General features: G+C 46.5%; 1 protein-coding gene across 1 annotated transcript in view; it reads left to right on the plus strand.

The window, feature by feature from the left end:
* Nucleotides 1-19,201, plus strand: part of CCDC3 (coiled-coil domain containing 3) — a 41,264-nt gene extending 22,063 nt beyond the window's left edge. The window contains exon 2 of the mRNA XM_010294698.1: nucleotides 18,926-19,201. Coding sequence (XP_010293000.1) covers nucleotides 18,926-19,201 — 276 coding nt within the window. The remainder of the gene's footprint in view (nucleotides 1-18,925) is intronic.
* Nucleotides 19,202-22,860: the final 3,659 nt, after the last annotated feature.

A 22,860-nucleotide genomic window follows, 5' to 3' on the forward strand; every position in this document is an offset into this window, starting at 1 on the left:
CTGGATGGCATCCCATCCCTCAGGTGTGTCAGCTGCACCACTCAGCGTGGTGTCATCTGCAAACTTGCTCAGGGTGCACTCGTCCCACTATGTCACTGATGAAGATATTAAAGAGTACTGGTCCCAGTACGGATCCCAGAGGGGCACCTCTCGTCACCAATCTCCATCTGGACATTGAGCTGTTGACCACTACACTTTGGATGCGACCATCCAAACAGTTCCTCATCCACCCAAAAGCCCATCCATCAAATCCATCTCTATCCAATTTAGAGAGAAGGATGTTGTGCAGGACACATATATGTCCATGTAACCCTACTTAAATATGGTGGTTATTTAAACTGAAGTAGATCATTAATCTTTAATTTGCGAGGGGTCATGATGGACTCCTCATCATTGAAAAAGGGGTTGGATCTTTTTTTTAGGAAAGATATGCACCTGCTGAGATCATTTGGTGAGCATAAGGAATGACTCACAACATTTTTATACAGAAAGTCAAATCTAATCTAGTTTAAATAGGACTGATTTTTGTTGCCCTTGTTGCCCTATACTGGACCTGAGCTTTCAGCATGCTATTTTCTATTTTAGCTAACAGAAAACCTGGGTTTTGGGGCTATATGCCATGTAACTGAGAATTCAGCGTCCTTGCCCCAAAGCCCATCCTTAGTGATTTGTCTCCCTGTGGGCCATGGGAAACCTTGTACAGCCACGATCACAAAGAAATCCCAGTCACAGGAGTGAACAAGAAGCAGCCTTGAAAGCAAGATCAGAAGCTGTCCAAGGCACTATTTTGCCAACCTCAACTATAGCTGAAGAATCAGAGTGAGAAAAAGCATTGATGTATGGAGGCTGTCTTCCAAAATAATTTCAGAACAGGAGCCTTTTAAAGTTCCCCAATAAATGCAATAAAACACACTGTAGAGCAGCTTTAAAAACAGGAGGAAAGCAGGGGCTGATACATCTCCGTCACAGCAGTGGACAGCCAAGTAGTGCTTGTCAGGCCTGGGTTCCTTTAAAAATGTGTGCTGAGGCCTTTTGCACTCTTAGTGCTGTTTGTTGAAGTATCAAGGAAATGGGAAAGTGTCCAGAAAACTGGTTCAACTCAACTGACACCGTGAAGTTTAAAAAAGGAGCAAGAAGGAGATTGAGGTCTGCAACACGCCGCTGACCTGCCACCGGCTGGGGACGTGGTGATGCATCGTGCTGGTCCTCCCAGCGGAGCCCTGTGCTTGGAAGTGTCCGGCAGCTGTTGAAAGGGTGCTTGGAATAACATCTGCTGATGGCTGCTATGGTGGGGTTTTTTGGGGTCCTGATGGAAATAGGGGGAGGGATTTTTGAGGTGGCCTTCAGGAAGCTTTTGACTCTGCTGACTACAAGGAGTGAGAAGGCCCCATAACACCACATTGCCCTTGAAGACATGGAAAATCTGTAACAGTGAATTCATCGTAATTTGTCAGAGCTGAGCAGAGCTGTGTCCTCTTCCTCTGAACTTCTGCAAGCCTCACAGATGCTGTGTGTGAACTATTTGTGTGCTGTAATGCCTATGGAAGTTTAATGCATAATACACACGCAGGATGAAGATCGAGCAGTGCCCATCTGCGCTTGCTACAGACATGCTTTATCATGGCCGTTACTGTAACTTCATTGTTTCTGAATCACGATTTTTCAAGTCCAGGCAACCCACATCTGCATCCACTGTGCCACCACCCAAGATTCAAAACTCAGCTCGGAACCGATTAGGCTGTATGCATGTAACTCCTTCTTGCGATTTAACACCGGGGGGAGTTGACACTAGAAGATACGTAAATATCTTTTCAGATAATGTAGACTTTATTACAGGATCCCTCCCTTTTCCTTTTCTCTTGTATGTGGTTTTGTGTAGACCTCATGAACCATGTGTCGTACATAAAAAATAAAGTAATAAATTAGTTTGAAATCTGAAGCCACTTTCAGAATTTTTTGGATAAAAGTGAGTTTGTTAGTTTAGGGTATTGGTCTACTTTGATAAGCGGTAGAGGTGGCACATGGCTTTGCGAGCTCGTCTTTCACCACTGGCTGGAGTAGACTTGGACTTGGGGCCAGCCAAAGAGGCAAAAGGCTGCCTGCAAGGAGGAGCCTGAACTTTGGGGTTCAGCCCAAAAATTGTATCAACTGGTGTTTATGTTGGATTATCCTTATAATTTTCTTGTTTCTTGATTATTTTTACATATGCATCAGTTTTATTCTAATTGTTTGAAAAGGCCTTTGAATAGTTATGCTTTGAGATGCCTGGGAAATAATCCCTCAGCAATCAAAGGTATACACAAGGACGTGGCATGCATTTCCAACAGTCTTCACTAAATTTAAGTATTCAAATTAGTGACCTAAGACATGAGTTTACACCTACCCAGCAATGATACCACTGACTTCAAAAGGCAGTTGTAAGCTGACGTGTGGCTGTTGGACAAATGGCAGTTTCTTTAGCTGTTATCGCATTACTTTTGATCTCCTTTCCGTCACCTTGTCCAAATTGCTACCTGGTGACGTAAACAAGTCTTAGACTCATTGTCTTGAGTCTATAGCAGAGCATGTCCTGTGATATGTCACTCCTTGTCCCCTCACACAACCCAAGAGGTCGGGGCAAACTCTATTTCTTGGCATTTTTTAGTAGATCTGAACATCTGTGGCTTTTACTGAACTCAGTCCAGCTCTAGCCACATGGTGAACCTGAAAATCATGTTCTGGTTGTGTCCGAGGGACTCACTTCATAACTAGAATATCAAAACAATTTTTAGCTGGCTTTAAGGTATGGACAGTCATTAGCAGAGCTGGGAGGCAATTATGGGGATCCTCATACGTACTCACGTCTTCTTGCTTATAGACATCTGCCGCCTTTGACACATAGCTCTGAAACCAATATCCCTGTCTCTTTGCCCATATTTCATGTGTGGTATTTTGGGGAGAGCTCGTTACAGCCAAGCTCAAGTGTAGCCAGTGCTTAGTTGCAAGTGCAAACATATCATGAACGTCTGTCTTGCATTAGGATCTTTCCAGAAGGCATTAAAACACAGCCAAGGTGGCTTCACAGGCTCTGCGTTCTCCCAGCACTTGTTGGTTCAACTGTTCTTAAAAAATGTGGGAGTTTGGGAGAGTGTAGATGTCAGCACCAGTAAGGATTTGCAGTGTGTTAAGTAGAGGGAAACAGGCGGGTTATTTTAGAGCTGAGCCAGCCCTCCTCTTTGCTTGAGCTTTCAAGTGAAACTTCAGAGAGAGAAAAGTAGCGAGCTCCAGTGGTAGATGGCTCTTTGGGGAGCCGCCAGCTGCTATTTCTGAGTTACAATTGGATTACACAATCCCGGAGCTGTGTTGCACATTCATCACCACCTCCTGTCTGCAGCTGAGCTGCCAGGGGCCCCCAGTGCCGAGACCTCCAGAGGCTGGAGCTGGCCCATCGGGAAGGATGGGGAGTAGGTGTGAAACGGTTGTGTTGCAGGCTGTGCAATGGTCATGAGGGCTACTGTTTGAAGTTTTCCCAAACCATGAGGCTCATGGAAGACACCTGCGGGAATAGCAGCCATCCTAGGTTTGTCAACAAGAAGATGCGTCAAATCAGTGCAATCTCCTTCATGCCAAGCAATGAGCCTGGTGAGTGGGAGACATAGTTTGGCTTAGCAAATGTTGGTTTGGTTCACAGAGGTTTTGGTGCACAAGTAGATTCCTTCTGGGGGAAACACAGCCAGGCTGCTCCAGGCACCCATCTGGTGTGCACCAACTCCTAGTGGGAACACAAGGGATCCTGATCAGAACTATCAGGATCCACCTGATCCCCTTTCCCCATATATTTGCTCCTCCTGTACACATCTAGAACTTCACTGTGCGGATATGTTCCTGTTGCTTGCTAATGTGGATGTAGCCAACAGCCCCAGCCTTTTCGCAGTGAGTCTCACCTGAGACCTTGGGTTTTGGGCACCCAAGTCTCACCATGGGTTTCTGGCACACACAGTTACCCATCTCTGCTGCCTCTTTGCTCTTCCCTTTGAGCCAGTCCACAGGCAGGTGCTCTGGCCACCTTACTGCCAAGGCACAGGTCAGGCCATCACCATTGCATGGGTCTGGCATGGCAAGTGTGACAGGAGGAATGGAGGACTACAACATTGCCCATGTCTTAGTGAGGGATTTCTGTGTTCTTTTGCTGGAAGACGTGACCATAACACCTACCAGCTGACCAGCATTGAACTGAATAGTCTAAACAGATCAGGAGCATCTTTAAGGTATCACATCAAGGCGTTTGCTCTTAAGTTTCCAAAAAGCCTGATGCCTCAAGCAAAACTCAGCTTCATTTTGTCCTCAGTCAAGTGCAGCCTCTGCCTTGTTCTCAGTTTGCACCCAGAGCATTTAAGAGACAGGTTCATCAATGTGTTCACCAGTTTTTAGTAAGCTGGGGCTGAGTTTCTGACAGCTCTGCTTAGACTGACGTATGTTCCTACCCTTTCCTTCTGTGCAGGGATGGGTCTCCTTATTTCCACTGAAAACCTCCATGGCGCAGAGTCTCCTTTTATTTCAGCACATATCAGGAATTACTTAATAAAAGTCACTGAGGAGGAGAGTTGGAACTATCTTCAGATTTTATATCTTGGCTAAAAAAATCTGGCTGCAAGCTAAAACTTGACACATAAATCTCAGCCAGGAAATATTTTAGTTTCTCTCCTTCCATCAAAACAGCAAACAACTCCTCCCTCTCCCAAACACTTGCAAATTTCTCAATGGAAAAAGGTTATTTTAGGAAAGGATTAAATAAAGAAACGTTAGTAAGTGGCAGGATCTCTAGGGTGGGGAGTGTATGGAAGGAAAAACATTTGAAATTATGCAATTTTTCATGATTTTTTTTGTGCTTCTTCACTTGAAATGCCTCACAAATATCCTGAGGGAGCAGTGTAGATCACTAGTTTGATTGTGTTTCAGTAACACTGTCCACTGTAGAAGTGTAGATGCTGTATGCCAGTACAGTGATGTACTTATTAACCAGATTAAATCAGATTAAAAATATTGGTTGTCTAGTCTTTCCAGCTGAGCTTGTATTACAGTTTACATGTATTAACCCTAAGTCACATCTGGTTGATGGAGAAAGGCCTCAAATACCTGTAGGAAAGGGTCTCTACCAATCCTTCAGGGGCTTAGTGCTATGTTCTAGCTGTGCTCTTCCATGCTAGCTCAAGCTAATTTCTGTCCTAGCCAAAGAGTGAGAATAAATGTTTCCTTCCCTTCCTGCAAAAACCCCTTCTGTATTCTTCTGCTGGCTTTTCTGCTGGTTTATTGTCCCTTAGGTCCAGAAGAATAAGAGGTGGGACCATTGGCATGTTGTTGCCCATATGCTAGCACCCATTTTGTCCCTGTTAGTGAATGGTGCCTAAAGAATGGTTGGTTTTGTATCCATGTCTCAATGAGGGCAGTTGCTGGAAGTTGTCCCTTTGGTCATGCTTGAAACCTTTGGTCTTGGGTATAACACCTAACCATCTGCATCCTCCACTGGGTACATCTGGAGCTGAGCAGAAGTATGAATGTGTTCATGCCCTCTCCGTTGCCCATTGCCAAGTCAGCGATCGTGCAACAAGCAGAGGGCACAGTTGTCCCATCTTGATGACAGATAATGACATGACTGTGTTTAACTAACTGATGAGACAGGTTTAGCTGATGAGACACCCTTCAGCTCCCAAAAGAAGATGTTTTTTGCAGGTGTTGAAATAACAGTCCACCATCTCTTAGTCCTTTCCATTCTACCAGGCACTTGTACAACACCATGCCACTTTCATTAAGTTGAGCAGGTCTGTCCTTGCCCTGCAGGCAACCAGGATTTACAAACAAGCATTAAAAATATAGAGAAAATAATAATTATTTAATGCCACAGAGGTCCCTCATTTCCCAGTGCGACAAACTTCAGCGATTGAAGCCTTGAGTACATCACCTGCAGCTCATTCTCCCGTCTTCAAGTGTCTGAGGGAATAAGGGTTCAGGACCGCAGCACATTTAACCACGTTACCCTTCTCTTCAAAGAATCATTTAGACACGTGGGGAGATTTCCAAAAGCGTCCCATGATTTTGAGTGGGATCTGTGATCCTCCCAACTTTGAAAATTCCTCCTGTTTATCACGAATGCGACCCAGCACACACCCAAATCCCATGGACGCTGCAATCTATGTGAACGCATGCCAAGAGTTCACATAGCCAGGGTTTTCCCCCTCTTGGAATAATGTGGACATAAATGCCTTGATCTGTGACACAGAGAGATGCAACTTTTATATTACAAACTTTTATTGACTAAACCCCTAATTATTGAAAGCTCAACCAGTCATGTGCTCCAGTGCCAGGCAGTTTATCCAGGATCCTTACCGGAAAATGGGTTCCCAGATCGCCGGAGACAAGGCTGCAGTGGTAGGCAATGCCTAGCGGTACCATTCATGGAAAAATGCGGTTTCCGGGCTCGTACTCTGAATTTGCACAGAGAAGCTCTAAGAGCACTCTGCGTACATGTGAAGTACCTGACCACGGGTCCTGGCTCCCCTATGGCTCCTGTCCCCACATTATCCAGACTGAATATAGACCTTTCTGGTTTGGACTATAATGGCTCAGAAAACTCTGTAAATCACGGGTGTCCGGTAATCTCCATTTTTGGAGGTGGGGAATTGAAGCGCAGAGAACTACTTCTCACTGGGACTGCTTTTCCCCTAACTGATTATTGCCCTCTCTGTAGTGGAGACAGCCAGTTCCTTTCCTCTGATTAGGACATTCATTTTATCTGCGCTCTTTGATTAGGTGTGAAGTGCGCGTGTGGCTTAATGAGAACAAGCTGTTCAGATAACGCAGCTCAGAATAATTGTGATTTTGCTTTCCAAAACTACCATTGCCAAAAGACAAGGAAAGTGTCCTAGTTAAGGGACTAGACTGGAGCCCAGGACCTGCCTTCTCACAGTGGGTTTTGGTTTTTTTTTTTTTCCTTTTTTTTTAATTTACTGCTATGATGTTAGGCGATTCTTCTGGGGTTGCGTGGATGGTGCCCGGTTTGGATACTGTGATTGCTACTGCAGGAAGGGTGGCGGGCAATTCAGATCATCTGCTCTTCGGGGCTGTCCGTATCCTAGCTCTTGCCGTTGCTGAAGTGATGCAATACGTTCTGTGTCAGAGAAATGTGGGAAAAGCAAAATGAATATCCACAGAAGAAATCTGGACTGATAGAGAAAATTAATTTCTAATTATTTAATTATAATTAATTAAAGATTTAAAAATCTTTAATAAGATTTAAAAATAAGATTTAAAAATAAGATTTAAAAATAAGATTTACAATCCTTGTATGCACATGCATACACAAACGGTAGCACAGAATTACAGGGGGTACATTTGCTACCTGTCCCTAAGTATTTGGCCAGGAACAATAGCAGATTGTACAGGTAAGTGCACATGACAGCAGGATTTTACAAGATTTTGCAGACCACAGGGCAGTCACTCAGAAAAGAGCCAAAAACCAAAGTGTGTGACCCCCGAGCACAGGGCGATACCGCTGCGTGGTGGTGTGGCACTTGCTATGTAATTATCTTGCTCCAACACAATTATTAATTTAGGATTAAACAGTCGAGAGCCGCCGTCGTAACATTAACCAGCGGTGGAGTGCGTGCTCTATAATTTAGATGCTTTCAGGGAAGAGTTCACCGTCGGGCATCTGTCAGCCCTGTGGACATTTTGTCCGGCGTAGCTGTGGCTGCAATGCTCCTTCTCCTGGAATCAGGCTGGAAGGAGGGCTCCAGGCTTGTGTGTCTGGCGAGACCTGACTCACGCTCACCTTAAGACCTTATTTTCCGCGGGCATTGTAACCAGTCCTGTGTGAAAAGCACTTTTCCCTGTGTAAGGCAGTAAGTGGTGTGAGTTTCTGATGCTTCTGGGTCTATATGAAGCACAGCAAAGCAGCAGGGAGAGACTTTGGCCATTAAATAAGGTGCTGTATCTCAAATATGACCCTGTATTTCCCTGACCCAAAATTTCTACTGAGAATTGAAATACTGGCTCAGGAAAAGGACCCATCTGAGGGATTGTACCAGAGTGGAGCAGCAGCTCTTGACTCCTATGGAAAGAGCCGTTAATGCCCCGAATGCTTAGGGGCATTCGAGCACGGGCAAGCAGGAGGGTGGTCCCCTAAGTACCACGTCTCTGCACCTTGAAGGCTGGTTATTTGCCAAACCCTGCCATGCTCAGAGCAGCCTATTGCCCATTTATCGCACCCAGGGTGGTCCGGGGCCCTTTCAGGATTTACAGCCCACGCAGCAGCCAGCGTTGTGGACAGGCTGCTCTGAGCTGCCCAGTGGGACGGGAATATCTGTGCGTAGCAGCGAGCTCCCGTCAGCCAGATGTTAGTGCTCGGAGCTTGTTACTCAGCGCTGCCGAGTGGTCTCTCGGGCGTTTTGCCTCCTCGGTTCCTTTCTCGGCGCGCTGACGTTAGCCGGAGAGCGCCTGCAGATTGCAGATGTTCATTTTTCCATCCCTTTGTCTTCGCTTCTTCATCCTCACCCAAGCTTTTCCAGTTCACCGCTGTGGCACCCTGTGGCACTTCCGTGCTCGAAGGAGGGCTGAACCTGGTCCTGCGCTGCGCGGGTGCCGGCTCATCACCGCTTGCTCCGTCACCTCTCTGGAGGCTGCAGGCACGGGGCACAGCAAACGGCTTCTTGCTGAGACCTTCCCTTCGCCGTGCGCGTAAGCACGGTGTCGGAGTCGTTTCCGTACTACTCGGCTCTGTTTCAGTGCCTGCTTCCCTGCCCTAAATTAGTTTCTCCGACTCGTCCTCCGGAGGAATTTCTGTCTCTCTGTAGAAAGAGCCCAGAAACCCGGCGTTTCCAACCCAGGGTCTAGGTTAGATACATTGAGCAGGGTGGTGCAAAGGCTACCCCAAGGGACCCACCAAGCACAGATAAATACAGGTCTGAGCGTGCCCTTTTCACTCCCCTTGCTTTTCTGCACCCAAGTGGACTTGACAAACGAAGTAAACCAGCCCCAGCAGTTCCCACAGATGCTCAGGAGAGATGCGGACACCTCCGCTTCCCAGCGGCACGGGGGGACGGCAGGTCGCCCCAGGGCACCTGCGTTTGCTCTTTGAAATCCAGAAGCTGCGCGCGGCAGCGGGGCTTCCAGCCGAGCCTGCAGCCAAGGAAATCCTATCTGTTTGTAAAGGCAGCTCAGCTGCGGCAGCTTATGTGAAGTCTGAAGCCAAGGCGTCCAGGGTGGAGGGATTTATAGGGCAACGTGACTTTTATAGACGTTGCGTTAAATTTAAACATTTGCCTTTCTCAGCAAGGGTTCTCCTCCTGTGGATAAAACTTCCCTTAGGTGTGATGTATTTGCTGGGGAGGTGACATGGACTCCACTTACGGAAAATGTCCCTGTTTCTGTGCTTTCTTGAGAGGCAGCATTTAATGCATTACAGTCACACTGTGGCCATTTGCCAATACCCATCCACCAGCCTGCTGGGATTTGCTCTGCTTCTCTCTTTCCCCATTTTGACTTAAAGGTGACAGAGAAACCAAGTTTTTTTCCTATTATATGTAAAATACATTTTATTATAAATCTACTGATCCCAGTCCTTCCTTTCTCGGCAGTGGAGGACATGGGCACTTGCGCTCTGAACCTGCCGAGGGGTGCCCAGAGGTCTGGCATTGCCTTACCCATGGGAGGTTTTGAGTTCATTAAGCCCTTAATCAACCTTCTTTGACTGTTTCCGTCTGCCCCTCATCCTCCCACAGCCCGCATCTCCCACCTGTTATTTTGTACCCCTAACAGCTATGTTTAATCCAAACCTCAGCTTACAGACATCCACACAGCACCTGCCACACCGGAGCATCGAACACCTCTGTTAGGACCCCCAGGGAACTCCGACAATACATTAGACTGAAGTAAACCATACTTAAGGTAAACACCCCAAACCAGGTATAACCCTGGTTTAAACTAATATTGTTCTCATGCAAATTACTATCTGTAAAGATAAATATATTTCCTCACTAGCCGATGCTGGTTCTCAGCTTCAGCTGCATCTGGGGATGGTGTATTTGAAGGTATTGCACTTCCCAACATACTGTACACCCTGTGCTACCCTGCTATAGGGTGGATCTTGTCTGTTTAACAGGACCATTAAGTTAAATGAGGTTTCTAGGAGCTGTTGTAACACGAGGTAGGGGTCAGCTCGTTCAAAAATCGACACCGACATTTCAATAAATAGGAGCAGAGCGTAAGATGCTGTGCTGCTCTGATCAGCAGTTTCTCATTTCCCATCAGTGAGAGGGAAGGACACAATACACCGTTTCTGGGTCTTGCTGGTTTTATCCCTTCCTTGGTATTTAATTAATTCACTCTTTGTATGTGTGGGGGGAATGGTGACCTAATCCTATTGAAATACAAGCCAAGTAAAACAAGTTTAGACGGAGACACGGTCACACAGCAACTTTCAGTTGGAGAACAATACACTTGAGGTAAGGTATATTGGCAAAATAGTTTTAGGCGTATCAGACCTAATTAGTTTTATTGTGACAATAATAATACTAGGTGGGAAAAAGCTGAGTTGGAAATTAAAGTTGGATAGCCAGTTTTGGAAAGATTGGTAGTTGTGGAAATGGAAAGTTTCTGCACACGTTCGAGAAGAAAAAGTCTCTTGCAGAGACTTTTGAAGCCCAGCTGAAACTGCAACCCTAGCTCTGAGACAAAAATTTAAAAAAAAGAAAAAAAAAAAGGAAAAGCAGTATCTCAGCCATTTTCAGCATTCAGGCAGAGCAAAATGCAGAGATCTATGAAGCAGCCCGTTCTGTAAGGTAGACTTAAAACCACATTTGTTCTCAGCACCTAAACTGCTTCTTGCGACAGAGAGAAGATGTGTTTTTTCCTTACTCGAAACATTTTCCTTTCAGCTCAGCATGGTTGAGCTGGGTGGTGCAGTTCAGCACTCAGTGTCGTTTACCTGTAAGTAGGCAGCTTAGTCCATGCCCGCACCGTGTCCCCTCCCGCCACGGGACAGAGGTGTCTCAGGGACATTTACCACCCATGCGTGGTACCTAGAGCAGCCGCCGCGTTGCCTTGGGTTGTGTTTGCAACCTCTATCTTGCAGGTAGCCGAGCTGCAAAGCCTGCGGTGCGTCCGCAACGGGCAACGCGCGTCCCCTGGAGCAGGGCTGGCGAGCCCGGAGCGGTGTCCTGGCTGCTGCCCCTGCTTCTGCACGCCCCACGGCTCCTTATCTCACTGGCCACCCTGAGTGTTTTTGGGGGAGGGAGTCAGGGGGGTGGCGTGGGTCTCAGCAAAGAGGCTGGCAGGGTGGCACCGCCCGTCCCTGGGGGCTAAAGCCCTGGGAAGGCTGTGACACCCTCCGCTTCCCCCAGCCCTGACCCATCTCAGAGGGTACGTATCTCTCAAGCTCGAGCTGGGAGCGGTGCCGAAGGCTGGAAAGCTCTTGGAAATGCAGAAAGCACAAGGTGTGGGGCTGGTGGGGCTGAGCACTGAGCCCAGGGCTCGGTGGCTGCAGCCAGGCGAGGAGGAGGAGGCTGCTCCTGTTAAACCACTTAGACTTCACTGCCGCTCCCCTCCCAGATCCACCACCGCATTCCTGTGGCATCTTGGGCGAATCGCTCGGAGGAACGTTTTCAAAGGAAACAAGGCGAGAGTGGAGCCCCTCCGCCCCGGAGCGATGGGGAAAAGCAGCCGGCTGGCTCTTGGTGAGCCTCCCTCGCTGCCTGCGTGGTCAGCGAGGAGAGGAAAGGGACTTGGAGATGCCCCAGAGTGAGGTCCTGCCCTCCTGATTTATTTTTCTCTTCCTGGAGACCTTCTGTCTCCCACTGCCTGGGCAGGGAATTTAGGGATTTACTGTCGGGACTGACTTATCTGCTCACTTGGCACAAGCGAGGTGCCTGTGGTAAGCAGCCTGGCTCATACCCTACACCTCTTTTTTTCCCTTTCCTGTCTTCTTGATTAGCGTAGTTTCTATTCTCGTTAAACCATTGCCTATTTCCTTTGCAAGTCTAGGGGATAAGGTGTTGATCCCTTCCTGGTACTGGCAGTGATCCATCCAAGTACAATGGAGACACATTTCCACCTCCATCCCCAATCTTGGCAGAAGGGACCGGGTACAACTGTCACTGGGTATCTTTGCATCCTCCCCCCTCAGCAGCATCTCAGCCTTCAGGGCTTGAAGTATCTGGGGAAAGCGATGCCCCAGGACATGCTCCAGGCGTGATTTTGGGGCTAGGGACCTCTTTCCATGCTGAGAGTCTTTTCCCCAGCGCTCAAGTGCCTCCTAATCCCCCTGTGTCCTCTAAAACCACCCCCAGCCTGGGAGCAGGGGTGCAAGGGCTGTGAGTTCAAAGGCGAGGGGTAGGGTTTTGAAACGGATACCTGCAACACCCACTGCAGATGAGAGCCACCAGCAATTCAGACCAGAGAGAAAGGTCAGGTTTTTCAAAGTACTTAATCACAGGGAAGTATCTTTTTTTAAAAAATCTGTTGCTCAGCTTAAGATCATTATTTTAAAAAAGATGAGAAAAAAATAATAGGTTATGTTTTTCCTTATGAAAAACACTCTTCCCTGTGACTCAACCATCCTCTGTGCTGAGTCGGTGTCTTGGTGGAGCTGCTGGCACTCGGGCCTTACGTCACAGCTTGTAAACATCGTTCACATTTTCCAGGTACATGGGCCTTGCTCAGTGGACATCAGGGCCAAGTATCACCCAAGAGACCAGCCAAGATGCTGTCCAAGAGCAGCCCCTGGCAGGCCCTCCAGCAGTTCTTGGGATGGTTTTCCACCAAGCAGCGGTTTGATGCAGATCGGAACAAACAAGGCTGTTTTTAAAGACTCCCCATTGCCTGTGGACATGGACCTGGGTCCGTTTCCAGGGCAAGGTTCTCCAAACTCCAAGAAAACTACCTCTGTGCTGCCCTTGCAGCCTGCCCTGGGTGGTCAGTGATGCCAGCTGCCATTTTGTGGGCCTTGGTGTGGGATCCATCTCAGCCTGAGCTAGTTATCTGGGCAATGGAGAGGGTCCCCAAAAGCGGTCCAGCCCAGGTAGGTGTCTAAGGCAGGCAAGAAGTTTTTCCTTGGGCATTTCCATTCCTCTCCGATGACGGTTGGGAAAGGTGAGACAACTTGCCTTGACTGGCTGCATCTTAGGAGTTTAAAGTGAAAATCTGCTTTTAGTGAGCAGTGAAATGGGGAAGAAAAGCACTGTTCACAGTGCCAAGACACCTTGGGGTGGTGTAGCGTGGCAGAGGCTCCCTGCAGGCAGTGCTTCATACCCAGTGAAGTCCCCATCTCTAACATTTCGGATGAACTGGAGACTTGTGCCACAAGCCTTATACCTCCCACGGCAAATGCCAACCCAGCATTCAGTAAGATAAGTAAGATAAGAACAGTCACAATCATTTCTTTCCCCATCCAGGTCTCATCTGTCTTGGTGATTCATATGAAGTCCCAGGGTGAAATCCCGGCTCGTCTCCATTAATGCCAGTGATGCTGGATCTGCCCGCGGGCCCTGATTCGGTACCTCTGAAAGGTGCAGTCTTGCAGCAAGCAGAGGTGGTTTAACCCAGCACCGCCATTCCCCCACCACCTCACCCAACACGATGGTTTAACAGTGCTGACAGGGGCTTTTCCACGCTTCAGCAGCAGTGTTAGTCTTGGCTGAAGAGTCCCAGTAACTGGAGGTTAAGCCACTCCATCCCAAACCCAATACCCTCTGCTGCCAGACCCCTCCTGCTATCTCTTGCCGCACCATCCATCTTTCCATCCAGCGTGCTCGCTCCCACGTAGCCTGCCCAAAGGGGCTGAACCAAAGGAGAAACTGATGTTCAGAGTCTGAAATGTGGCCACGGCAAGGCAGGGCTCGAAGGGGACCTCCCTGGCCAGCAGAGGTAAAGATCGTCTGTGTGAGCTGTATCGTGTCCTTATAAGCTCCCCCAGGGCACGGAGCCCTTCCTCTTGCTCAAGAGCACAGAAGGGGTTGGGGTAATGAGTCGTGGTGGAGTTAAAGAAAAATAAAGAGCTATGTTTGGCTCCTGAGCCCCTTGAGAGAGAGTTCATGAATTATTGCTGTGCTGAGACAAATAGAGCTGGAGGTACGCACTTTGTGCTGCATAAGGTTTCGGTTTGAGATGTTTTATATAACTTGAACAGCGGTAAAGCACAGAGCAGCCAAGTCAATGTGCAGCAAATGCAAACAATTTTTACCTTTTCTGCGGAGCAGATTTATAGCAGGGAAAGGCAAGAGGAGAGCGGTGCGGAGATGTGGTGAGCTCGCTGGGATGCAGTGCGGAGGAGCTCCGCAGCAGAGCAGGAGACGTGCTTCCCAACCTGCCGTGCTTGGGCTGTGTTTCCAGTCTCATTTCTGCCACCAGACACTCCCAATAGTGCTGGGGCGATGCTGGGTCTGGCATGTGTCCTGGCTAGACACTGCTCCAGTTAGCAGTGTGGGTCAAGAGGAAGATTTGAGGGCAAGAAACCAAAGTGACCCATGCCCAGTTCTTCTAAAACCACGTCATGTCCATGCAGAGATCAGATCTTATGGTCACACATTTAAAGACGTTCCTACAGTCATCTTGCCTGATGACATCCTATATCTAAATGTCCAAAAATACTGTCAGATGTGAAAGACATTTTCAGGAGACCTGAAATGAAAGACTTTTAGGTAGTGGGGCTCCAGTGCTTTTTAGCCATGCTGCCCATGCATGCATGAGGAGCTAGCTAAAGCTCAACTTCTTGCCCTTTGGTAGGTGAAGGGCAAGACTTGGGTGCCACTGCTGGGTTTTGAGTGACTTGAGCTCTGTAGTGCCAAATTCAGCTATTTATGGACAGTTTGTGGTGGATGAATGCTACCATCACGTCTTTATCTATGGGGCATTTCCTAGCCACTGTCCCATTCAAATGAAGCTTATAGAAGACAGATTTGTGTGTCTGTCAATCAGGCAAATATATATACACATCATTTCAGCGTGTTTGGTAAAGGGCTCGCATGCCTGTAATGTGACTCTCCAAAAATCAGTTTGATTTGTTACAGTGCCGATTTGTTTGGCAGATGGACAGATTTTGTAAATCATGTAGATGTGGTGAAATTTAAAACTGGGTATATTTGTGACAGGATGTTTCAGACAAATACTCAAAGGTATTTAATTTGTAGTTTCACAGCTGTAGGCTGTCTGGGATAAATCCTAAGGAGCTGCATGCTTCTTGTTGTGCTGCCTTTCCTGTTACATCTCCTGGTACTGCTCTGGACCCGAGTTTAACCACTGCTGTGGAGGCCTTGCTAAAAAACTGTGGAACAAGCAGACATGCAGACAGAGATCTCCAGAGCAAACAACTCTTCTGAACTGTGGGTCACTAAAGAATGTAACTTCCGAAGGAAACCTAGAAAAATAACCCTTAAGTTTTTCTGAGGAGCCATTTCCTTGTCCTTATTTCCGTTTCCCAGGTCTGTGGGCATGTATGCCATGCCAAGTGTGGCATTTCAGAGTTGTTGCTTAACTGTCTGCTGATGATACCATGTGGGAATAGGAGCTGTCAGCTCTCCATCCTTTCCCATCCTTTCCTTCAGTGGCACCAGGTGGAACTGGCTCCTCAGTGACTTACCTTGCTGGATGGAGATTGTGTTGTCCCTTAAACATCTCATGAACTGTGTCGTGTCCCCCCCCTCTTTAGTGTACCTGAGGTGAGCTGTGATGGGGAATGGGCGCACAGGCCACTCCCAGAAACAAAATCCAGCTCTCTGTAGCTTTTAGCAATGCCTTTGAACTAAGGTCTGACCTTGATGGCCATCAGTGCAAACTGTGCACGTTTACGTGTTCATGAGACCAGACAAAATGGGGTGTGAAGTTCTTGTCTGTAGATACGCTCTGTAGGAGCGACTGTGCAGTGCAGGGATATCTGATCGGGCTGTAAACAAGAACTACTCCAGCAGCAAGACAGACCGAGGGCTGGTGAACTTCTCACCAGCAGCTGGGTTAGTTATACAGGCTGTGCTCAGCTCTTGGCTTTTGCAGTTACACTGTTCTCGGCACCAGTTTAAAAATAACTGGGTTGCACCCATGTGAAGCGCAGCCCCAGCAGTAACAGCAGGGGTAGGACAGCACTCGCATTTAAACATCACCCCCGCTGCGGAGCCCTGTGGGGAATGCTGGTTGTAACCAGCCGGTGAGAATGTGAGGACTCCACCTTGTTATTTTTCCCCATGTAGAAGGAGCAAAGAGTTTATTCTTCGGCTGGTAGCCTTGCGATTGCAGGCAAGCATCCAGTTATCAAGCTGGGCCCTTCCTATCACCTACCCTGCTGGTAAACAAAGCTGTGCATGTCCTGCAGTACCTCAGTTTTTTATAACGGTGTTGTGCTGGTGATGTCTCTGGATATCTCCGGATAGTTTAAGCACTAAACTGTGGGCTTCAAACTGGAGAGTGAGGACCTGGAAGAGGAACAGCATAAGCAAATGAGCTGGCTAGCTTTTTGATGGTGTTTAGAGATGTTTCTGAGTGGCTCCCTAGAGCTGGACCACCTCTGCTGACAGAGGACCAATCTCAAAAGGTTTGGGAGTGCCTCTGGGATGAGACTAGTGCCATCCTTGATGTCTGCTATCAGACATTACCATTCCCCCACCAGCCAGCCCAGACAGATGAGCCATGGTTGGGTTTGCACAACCTTACACTTCAGCTGCATGAGTTTGTTCCTCTGCATTGGCCTCTGCCATATGCCATGCTTATCAATGCACCAATGGGAAATGCAAGAAATCCCTCACGAAGTAGAGTTTCCACCTCCTGTCTTCCCAACAAACATCTTTTCCTAAGGCAGTGCTCTCCTTTGCAGGGATTTAAATTCAAGAAGTATTCTGCTTGAAGTTTTGCAAGGGTTTGGCAAACACAAAAGCCAGGATGTGCTGGCTCTTTTCAAATAGCAGTTGGAATGAGCTGTGATCAAAACCAAATTCCTTCTTCAGTGCAATTTCTGGCCCTCTGTGAGCTCCTAGTTTCCCTAGTACGCATTTATAGAAGAGCCCTAGTGAGAGGACAGGTGGGGCAAGCATTTGCCTTTTAGCAAAGCCCTGCAGTGCTTTCAACAAGAAACAAGAGCTTATGGGGACGGGAAGAAGTTGCTGTGTTTGTGTTGACTGGCCATGGTTTTCAGCTGCTGGGGGTTTCCAAAGCAAATGAACTATTATTCATCAAAGCAGGCTCCCTCCCTTACTTTCAGTTGTTGAAAATACTACAAAGTGAGATGGAAAGAAACATGTAATCCTTCATCATCACAGTGAGGATTTACTTGTTTATTTAGATTCTCTGTCTGTTCCAAATGTTCTGCCAGAGAAGGCCCATCCAGGGTCCAGGAGTGCTTGACACACATGAAAAAAAATCTAGATGTATATAGAAGAGAAATCCAGCAGACAACACTGCTTTTCCTCACAGTGCACCAGTGCAGCAATCAGCTGAAAGTCCCACTTGCATAATAAAATATCTCAGGCTACTTTTTGTAGGAAAAAAAGGAAGGAGGCACATCACCCTGGGCAGATATAGATTTTGATGGTGGTTCCTCTAGATCAGAAACTTTATGGTGGGACTGTCCTTGAGCCCCAGGCACCTCTTCTTTTTCTGCTTGAAAAGTGTTGGAACTTGGCACCTTTGTAGTCAGTGAAATAAGAGAGTCATGTTCAGAGGGTGATTCCTCCCACTGCCCTAGGTGGTGGAGATCACTCTCTTGAAGGATGTCTCTCCCTGCAGTCATTACAGGGGAAACTGAAAGAGAGGAGCCCAGACCTGAGTCTCATTTTTAGCTGCTTAAGAGAAGGCAGCTGAATCCCATCCCAAGTGACACTGCCTCAGGAGCACAACTCCTTTGCACTGAAACTAGTCAGCAGCCTTTGTAGCTGGTGTTTCTCATCCCATTCTTATTGCTGCACCTACAAGCAGGAAGCAAGTCAAAAACAGGAGACTGTAAGCATGACAGTCACATATAGCTGAGATGAGATAGACCTCTAGGTCATCCTAGGGTGAGGTAGTAGAGGAAGAACAGTTGTCCAACAGACGTTTTGCATTTGGACCATCATTCAACACAGCGGATTTGAATACGCTTTGTGAGCTGCTCTTCTGGTGATGCCTTGGGTGCAGCACCTTTGAAACTGGGTCCTTTTTTTCTTTTACCTATCTAAGAGCCAAAGGCATGAGTGGACATCAAGAGCTTGATGTCCCTGTTTGGGGTAATATTGCAGTAAGTTGGGAGTGGGTAGAACGGGAGGGGCAATGTTTTCAGCCAATGACCCCCAAAAAAATCACTTTGTCAAAGTTATGGGATCTTGAATGCTCCTAGAGACTGCTGAGATTTTACCCGTTAGGGTTTCATCTGAAAGAAGCCCATATAATGAGGTATTTATGACAACTCAGTTCTTGAAAAGGCAAAAACAACCAGTTCTGTGTTTTGCAGGTGCTGTCCTTATTTTACATGTTGACATAAAGAGCAAAGGGCAGGCGCATGTCAAAATCTGGGTTTTCTGAAGGGCTGCTAAGCTGAATCAAATCTAGAGTTTTCCAAAAGTGACACCCTTTGGCCTAAACTCATACCAGAAATAGGGTAGCCTTCCTCCTTAAATTCAATGTAGCCTCAGTGGGCTGGAAAGACCTGTTAAAACAGCTCATAAAAGTAAATTGTGAACCACTAGTTCACAATTAGTAGTAGTAGTTAAGTTAAGTAGTAGTAGTTAAGATCTACAGTTTTGGGTCTTATCTGAATACAGAAGTGAACAAAAGGCTTTTAGTAAAAACAGTGTAAAAAAGAACAGAACTTCCAAAAAAAGCATTCTACTTTTGAAGAGCTGTGAGGTGCTTCAAGGAACACCTGAATTAACCCTTGCTTTAATAAGTTTTTGTATAAAGCTCACCTGTTGCTGCTCTATTTCTGCTGCCTCCTCAGCTCATGTGCTCCTCGGTCCAGAAGGCCCTGTTTGAGGAGGAGGACAGAGTGAAGAAGCTGCAACAGAAAGTGGCGACGCTGGAGAAGCGCAACAAGCAGCTCCGAGATCGGGTGAAGAAAGTCAAGAGGTCTCTCCGGCAAGCCAGGAAAAACACGAGGCACATGGAGCAGATGAACCGAAAGCTCAGTGAGAAACTTTCCTCTGCAGGTGGTCAAACCCCCTATATTAACTCTTTGAAGCAGGAGAACTCCCATGCTACCTACCTTAAAGTATAATGCAAGGGTAAGTGCTCAGGCCAATGATAATGGCAAATTTTGCCTGCGTTAGCCCTCACACCTTGTCGACATTGTGCTTCAAACCTTGCATGGAAAATGAACCTGAACTTGCTTTAGACATAGTGCTAGATTAAACAAGAACGCAACCCGTGTTTGGCTGGGTGTTGGAGGCACAGCCCAAAGCCATGTCCTCGCTGTCCTTGGCAGACATAGGGCCAGTCTGTAATCTGTGCGGCTCTGCCCTCAGCCCCCTCCATCAGTTTTAGGTTGTCTTTGATGAAAGTGCCAGTTCAGCCCCATGGGCCATTGCAGGCCCTTGACACAGGACCTCTTCTTGGAAGGATCTGGTGCCAACTTATCTCCTCCACATGGGCCGGGCAAGCAAGGCCAGGGTGATGTATGGAGATGGATGCTGCATATGGATATGTGGGAAGGATGCAGGCATGAATGCTCTTTGCTCCATCATCACCCCCAACCGCTCAACCTCCCTTAAGCTTGTCTAAAGCCTACATCCAGTGTCTGAGCAAAGGCTATGTCCAGGACACAGTCAGTTTGGGCTCCTTTTCAAAATGAAGCATAGATGTGCCCAAATTGTCTTAAGACTGTTTCTAAATATCCCTAAATATTCTATATAAAATATCTAATATTTTTTATTTTACCAGGAAGTGCCTCAAGGGTCTCAGTTACTCTCTCAGGTGCCTTTATCATTGCTCAGCCAACAGGGTTGGAAACCACGTCGTTTCAGGACTGTGTCCAGGACCTAATCCAGCTCCTGCAGTCAGGAGACTTAGCCTGACTATTAGTGGGTGCTGAATCAGGCCCAGTAGACAATCTCAGATCCCATTTTCAAGCAGGTTTAATTTACAGTGTGGACAAGGCTTCAAGTTTTGTAATCACTGTTTGAGGTATAATGGAGGTTGCTGGGCAGCCTCACTTAGTTACACTTAGATACCACATCAATATCAACAGGGCATTAAAAATTAAGGTAGTTTATATATGTATATATTTTAAAATCCTATAGAAAATATTTTTATTACACATTTGATATAGTCTAATTTCTTAAAATATAAAGTAAATCCCATGTCTTGGTTATCTCATTTTTAAAAAGTCCATCATGTCCTTTATTAGACGTTTACAAACTGAATTCCGCTCAAGCAGCATAGGTTAAGGCATCAGTTTCCATGGCTAACGTTTTCAGCTGTGTTAATGTACCAGAGCATGTCTTGAGTCTTGGTACTCAATCAACCTTCCTCATAACAGGGCACCATAAGGAAAGAAAGGTAGAAGAAGAGGTTTTTTGTTTTTCTTACCTTCTCATAGTAGTTTTTCTTACTCCAAGCATGAGACCCAAGCACAGATATACTTCATGCTTTTTGACAGGGGCAGCTGGCCCTTGCCCAGTCCTGGGAAACACTGACAATCTGCCAGGGCTAAGCCCACTTTGTACAAGGTGGACTGATCCAGATGATCCTTTAACATAGAGGTGAGGCCCTCGGAAGTAGAAGTCTGCAAACCACTGGTCTGCTCCTAATTCTCCACACTTTACCAGATTACTGCACGGTCTCCATGCTGTGTCTCAGCACTCAAAATTAGAGTATATCCAGGATACAGCCTGGATATCCAGCCCTGCTGGACCATGCTTTACCTATCCCTGCCCTAGGAAAAGCCCGTATCAGCTTTCAACCATGAGCTTCAGTCCAAGCTGAACTCAGAAGTTAAGCCTTGTGTTGGCTTCTAGGATGCTGCTGAGTTTAATTACCTTCCAGTTTTGCTCCTTTTGGAAATAGAGCTTCTTTTTTTCCCCTCTTGAAATAATATTGGCATTTCTTAAGCTTCTGACTCCTCCACAACCTCCACCGGTTTCAAAGGCTTTGCCTCCCGAATCAGCACAATTTGAGTTGTTTTGTGCTGTAGTCAGCAATGCTGTTTCCTGAGAATTGCTACAGACCTCAGGCTTCCCTAGAAGCCATCAAGAGATTTTAACTCCAAAAATTAAATCCATAGGAAAGTAACTAATTCATTTTGGTTTGTTTCTGGTTTCTAAACTGCTGTTTAAATAAATGAACTGTTTTTCCTGGTATAGGCATTAAAAGCTTATGTTCTAATTTTTTGTTAATAAAAATATTCCCTCTGGTATTCATGTTTTATATATCTTTCTATAAAGCTGAGAAAGTATAGTTAATATAGCTACACCGTTGCTATTACAAATTTTCCAAACACAGTGTTGAAAATCTTTTTCTTTTGGCTGATATTTTTGTCTCTTGATGAAAAGATTGGAACTTTCTTCCTATTCCCCCTTTCTCTAGCTTAAAAAAAAAGTAAACCGTTTTGTTCTCCTTGTCAGTTTTCTGAGAATTTTGTTACTTTGCAAAGAAAACAAAAACTAAACCCCCAAATGCAAAATCCAAATGCAACCCAGAATGTCCCCTCTGGGTACAAAACCAAAAAAGGTTGTTGCTTTGTGATTTTTTTTTCCTTTCATTCCTGCTTGGTTTTGGATCATTCCCAGAGATAAGGACTAGCAGTCAGATCAGATCTCAAGTTAACCCTCTCAACAAGTAACAGGGGATGCAAAGCCCAAATAAAAATGCTGTTAAAGTGTCGCTATTGATTGCCTGTCCCTGCTGGTGACAGTATCCAGGGAGGCTGTACGGGCAGGAAACACGAGTGGGAAGAGGAATTTGGGTTACGTCCATTCAGGTTGGTGTACATCACATAGGGGCTGACACAGACACTAATTTTTAGATCCACTCTGTAGCTATTTCAGGGACCAGCTAATCTGGAAAACCTCAAAAAAGGGCAAAATTTCGTGCCTTTTTCCAAATTAATGCAAAAGGCATGACTGAGTGTGTTCCTCTTAAAGAGCTACGTGGGAGAGACTGGGGTGCAGAAGTGCAGAGGAGATAGATTGGCATAGCTAGATGGGCTGGCAAGGGATGGTATAGAAACCCAAACAACATCCTGGAAAGTAAAAACAGAAAGAAAGAAAAAAACCCAGATGTGTTCAAATGAGGAAAGCAATCGGTTAGAAACACCACCAAATGTGGCAGCCCCCCATGAGAAGTTCAAAGATGCTTTACAAATTAAAAACATTTGCTTTTGCAAACACATCAGGAGCTTGAAGGCGGCCAGAACGTCTGCAGGGCCAGTGCTGGGGGTTACCAGCGCAGATGAAGCCGGAACCGGAGGCGAGGAGGGGCTTGTCGGCATCTGCGTTCACCGTGGAGGAATTTAGGGATGCTCTCGTGGACAAATCAGTCTTTCCTGGTGGATCCCGAAGATGACAAGAGGAAGCGGAGGAGCAAAATGAATAGTAACAAATTGCGGGGACAGAGAGCAAATGGGTACGAACAGTAACAAAGAGTAGGCGTAGCTGAGTGATGCGGAGTGAGAGACTGACAACAAAAATAAACAAAATGCTATGTAGGTAATGTAAAAAGATACTAATGGAGGAAAAGAAAAACAGTCCTACCTTTTCAAATGAAGTTAGATGCTCTGAGCTGGCATCAGCCAACTAAATATCATCGTATGCAATTAATGGTTGATTAGTCAATCTATTGGATCAATCTAGTATCGTGAAGATAGAGAGGTTACGCTATATCATTCTATGAAAACATTGGCTCAACACTTAGCTGCAATCAAAACGGTAGGTGAAGTCA

The sequence above is a fragment of the Phaethon lepturus genome, unplaced genomic scaffold, assembly GCF_000687285.1.
Source record: "Phaethon lepturus isolate BGI_N335 unplaced genomic scaffold, ASM68728v1 scaffold2769, whole genome shotgun sequence".
NCBI lineage: Eukaryota > Metazoa > Chordata > Aves > Phaethontiformes > Phaethontidae > Phaethon > Phaethon lepturus.